This window comes from Seriola lalandi, unplaced genomic scaffold (genome assembly GCF_002814215.2).
Source record: "Seriola lalandi dorsalis isolate HSWRI2012SDOR001 ecotype SW California unplaced genomic scaffold, Sedor1 jcf7180002053952, whole genome shotgun sequence".
Taxonomy (NCBI): domain Eukaryota; kingdom Metazoa; phylum Chordata; class Actinopteri; order Carangiformes; family Carangidae; genus Seriola; species Seriola lalandi.
In genome coordinates this window covers 11,420-15,444 of record NW_019524505.1, presented here as the reverse complement: position 1 = coordinate 15,444, position 4,025 = coordinate 11,420, and the positions used below count along the sequence as shown (strand labels likewise).

The 4,025-nt window shown below is 37.5% G+C and overlaps 1 protein-coding gene across 2 annotated transcripts in view; it reads left to right on the top strand.

Moving 5' to 3' along the window:
• Positions 1-1,697: 1,697 nt before the first annotated feature.
• Positions 1,698-4,025, top strand: part of LOC111652358 (aspartyl/asparaginyl beta-hydroxylase-like) — a 9,816-nt gene continuing 7,488 nt past the window's right edge. Inside the window, exon 1 of one of the 2 annotated variants that reach the window (XM_023402603.2) lies at positions 1,698-1,929. In XM_023402603.2, the coding sequence (XP_023258371.1) occupies positions 1,890-1,929 (40 nt within the window). In that variant the 5' untranslated portion in view covers positions 1,698-1,889. The remainder of the gene's footprint in view (positions 1,930-4,025) is intronic. The other variant, XM_087172997.1, reaches the window with a different exon arrangement.

Genomic DNA, 4,025 nt, shown 5'->3' with positions numbered 1-4,025 from the left:
CTTCTGGGTGTGTGTGTGTGTGTGTGTGTGTGTGTGTGTGTGTGTGTGTGTGTGTGTGTTATTTATTAAACTTATCTATTTATCCGACTAAGTTCCTTTCCAAATAAAAGCATTGCAACCAAATACACTAAACAACACAAACTTCACATATATTTAGAAACGAAACAAACCATATATGAAGGTTATTTACAACTGTCCCTCAGATTCAGAAGATATCAGACTCCTGTATGTTCTTCTCTGTCTCTTCTATCTTTTCCTTTTCGTTGTAGCTACAGTTCAACCTTATGATGGTTTGGTGATTTACTTCAACTCTGAATCTAATACAGCCTTAAAGCTACTTGAGGGGAAACTGGATTAAAACAATGAATAAAGCTTCCTGTCTTGCCGGCTGAACTTGATTTTTATGTTGATGTGTTTTAGTTGTGTCTCTATGTGTGTCATCTGTCTGAGGGCAGATGAGACAAAAACACACTATATGTTTGAGTCTCAGCTGATTGTTGATGCAGGAGCACCACCTGCTGTCCAAACCAACAAACTACCAGCTGAAGTCATATTCCTATTTATCTGTGAATATTGACATAAATGTCTCATTTAAAAAAAGAAAGAGTTAAGGCTGGGAAGCCAGAGAAACATAAATAATGAAAATAAACAATAAAGATAAATATTACTTTGTGGTTCTCCAAAGACCCATGAGGTTAGTCTTCTCTAAAGCGCCTCCGCCTTTGATTCAACTCAAACTGGCAGTTAAGGTGGTTTTAATCTTCAGAAATGGATTTTCCATGTGGATTAGACAAAGTGAGACTTAATCTGGTCAAGTTTTATTAAAGGAGTTTTTTTAAGGCAGAAAATGAAGCCAAAGAGAATAAAAACTGTTAAAGACAGAACTTTACACTTTGACTTTTCGGCATCTTCAATTTCACTGGATCAAACACAAATGGCAAGTCATCATCATTAGTTGTCATAACATCAGTTACATGACTAACTTGATGCTGGATTCAGATTGGATGAAATGCTGATGAAATGTTAGACTACATCAAGTGCATCTTAAGGTTCAAAATTCTGAACAATCTCATAGTGAAGTCAGTTTGCATCTTATAGACAGATATATAAATAGATAGATGCTTTATTTAAAATTCATGTGTTCATTAGCTCTGATAATAATAACAACAGCTCTAATAATAATAACAGTTAATAATAAATAAATAATAATAATTAAATTAGTCCACACCCTTTGGCTGAGTTGTTGTATAGCCTACATACCTACTGTATGTTTAATGTTCAACAAAGTCATGTATTAATGTTATTTCTTTAAGAAATATCTGTCCCTAATTTTGGGAATTTATTTAAGGGCAACAGTGCCCCTTAAATTAAATGCAAACCTAAGTGTTGAGCCCTGTATGTGATTTAAATTCGGTTTTGTTATTCATTCTATCACTTCCATTAAAAACTATACTTGTTGGCATGAGCTATACCAATAAAGTTAATTAAAATTATACTAAATATTGCTCTCCGCCCCAGATGTTTAAAACTCCTCTTCCTCATCTGCCACGTTTTTGCTCCTTTCCAAAGAAAGCGACGACACTGGGAAGCTGTACGGGAATACGATTAGTCCAAAATCACGAGATCCCGCCTTTAGCCCCGCCCATATGCTGACTGTGCGGCTCTGATTGGTGGAATCGGACGTCAGTCACCGTTACTATGGACTTTGGCTTTGCTGGTATCCAAGTGAGGACGTGATTTTGGTCAACTCATAGTTTCATCAATGAGGAGCGGAGAGCAGAAAACGAGCAGGACCGTCCGCTTCGTTCACGTTCTTCACGTAATAACAGCTAAGTTAGCTTCTTAGTTTGTAGCTGCATTAGTAAGAAAAAAAACCCCGCGAAGTGGGAATGGCCCAGAGGAAGAATCCCAAAACCCACCCAAAAAAAGGTCAGTAACGTTACGCTTTTCTTGCTGCACTTCGCGACGTTTTTTTTTTACGTCTTCTGTACAAATTTCCATTTAATCTTCTGCAATGTGAAGTTGTTTTTCCCATCCGCTGGACGTGTGTGTTCAGTAAAAGGAAGCTCTTCACTGATGCAAACACACCGACATGTTATCCGACAACGGGCTTCGGCTTTCTGAGCCGGTTCGCCCCGAGATTCCCACGGTCTTCTCCGGGCGAGAAGGCGTCGCGCAGCGGCGTCTAGAAGCAGCGTTACCCAGCAGTTAAAACTAAATGTCTATTAAAGTCGATATAGTTTGTGTATTTTTTACCTACGCCGAACCGAGGAGCTGTTTTTATACGTTCGTGTAAATTTCCCGATTGGTGTGTTTTTAAGGTTTTTGTCCCGACAGTGAATAATAACGTATTTAACAGACGTAAATTTGAACGGGGTCTTGTTTGACGTTCGGGGGCTAGTTTAGCTTTTTCTTGCTAGCTGTCGGAACATCCAAAATATAGAATATATAAAGTCAATTCAACGACATGATTGAGATTAAAACGAGGGATGCTCTGTATGATTACCAGCTTGCTTGTCCAGCGGTGTCATGGAAGTGGCCCTGTAAATGATGCTAAGCTAGCCTAGCTTCCTTAACAGAGGCTAACAGAGGCTAATAAATTACATTTTAAACAGACAGCAGTTAGCTGCTGATATTCCTGTGATGTGTGTGTGTGTGTTTTTAACAAGGTCTAGGGATGGAGCCGAGATCAAACTCGGTTAAACTCACTTTATCTCCACCTTTATAAGCCTGACATGAAGCTTTAAGGTTATTCTATAATCATTACATAGTTTAATCGTCATTATTGATTAATATAGCGAGGGGAAAACACATTCTTGTTATTGTTAGTATGTCAGTGGTAGTCTTGGGTTAGATGACCTTATCATACTTTGCATTTACATCAGATGTGTTGTGTTATTTGCACAGTATCCTATTAAAATAAAATGATGACATTCATAGTTTAAACTTGTGGAAATGGAAATACTCTTTTGATAATGATCAGTGGAGGAACAATAGTTTATTTTATTTATTTCAATTCACTGATTCGTTGCTGTATCTGGGCAATTTACATCATCAAATACAGAGATCTCTATAGTAGGCCTAGTACTAGTAATGGATGTGTCATGCATCCATAAATAAATAAAGTTAGTTATTAGCATTTGCATCAGTGATTTTAAAAGTCAGGGCGGTGTGCATTGATAATGATAACAATAATAATAATAATAATAATACATTTATTGATATAGCACCTTTCAAAAACAAAGTTTCAAAATGCTTTACAATAAAAACAGAAATGCAAATAATAAAATCAAACAACAGTCCGTAAGTGAGCTCCAAAGCCGAGAGGGAAACTTGAAGTGCACATCACCTCTGCACCACTGACCCACCTGCAAATAACCAAAGCAGGCGGGTGTCCTGCAAACACTGAGTCAGGTTGTTCTTGTTCAACATGTGATACAGACCAGACCTCACACAGCTTCATGTTGTGTTTGAGCCCCTCCGAGCTTTAGACTGCAGCTTGAAGCACCAATTGTCAAGATCCTCTATAAAAACTGACGCTAAATGTGTTGAAACTTATCTTTATCACAAAACGTGTTTTCACTCTCTGCCCTCAGTAGTTGCTTCTGTCACAACACATGCAAGTAACGCAGCAGGAAGGAGTAACGCACATATAGATCTACTTTGCCTGTGAACAGTGTGTTCTGTCAGTCCCGACTCTCAGGTCAGACCAACTATATAATGTATGTTACTCCTAATAGGTAATACTGCATGATGTGCTCTTTAATTTAAGTAAATTTTGATGCGTATACTTTTGTCCTTTTATTAAAGTAACACTTTGAATGCAGGACTTTTACCTTTAACAGAGTATTTCCACACTGTGGTATTGATCCACCACTGGAAAAAAGCAAATTGATAACATTATCATGGGCTCTGAGGAATTATAAATAGACTAAATGATCAGTTGATAATAAAAATAATTGTTGCTCTAACAGCTGTAATATGGTGATAGTCTGCTGTGGTGAAGTAAAGACTTTCTGTTTCTT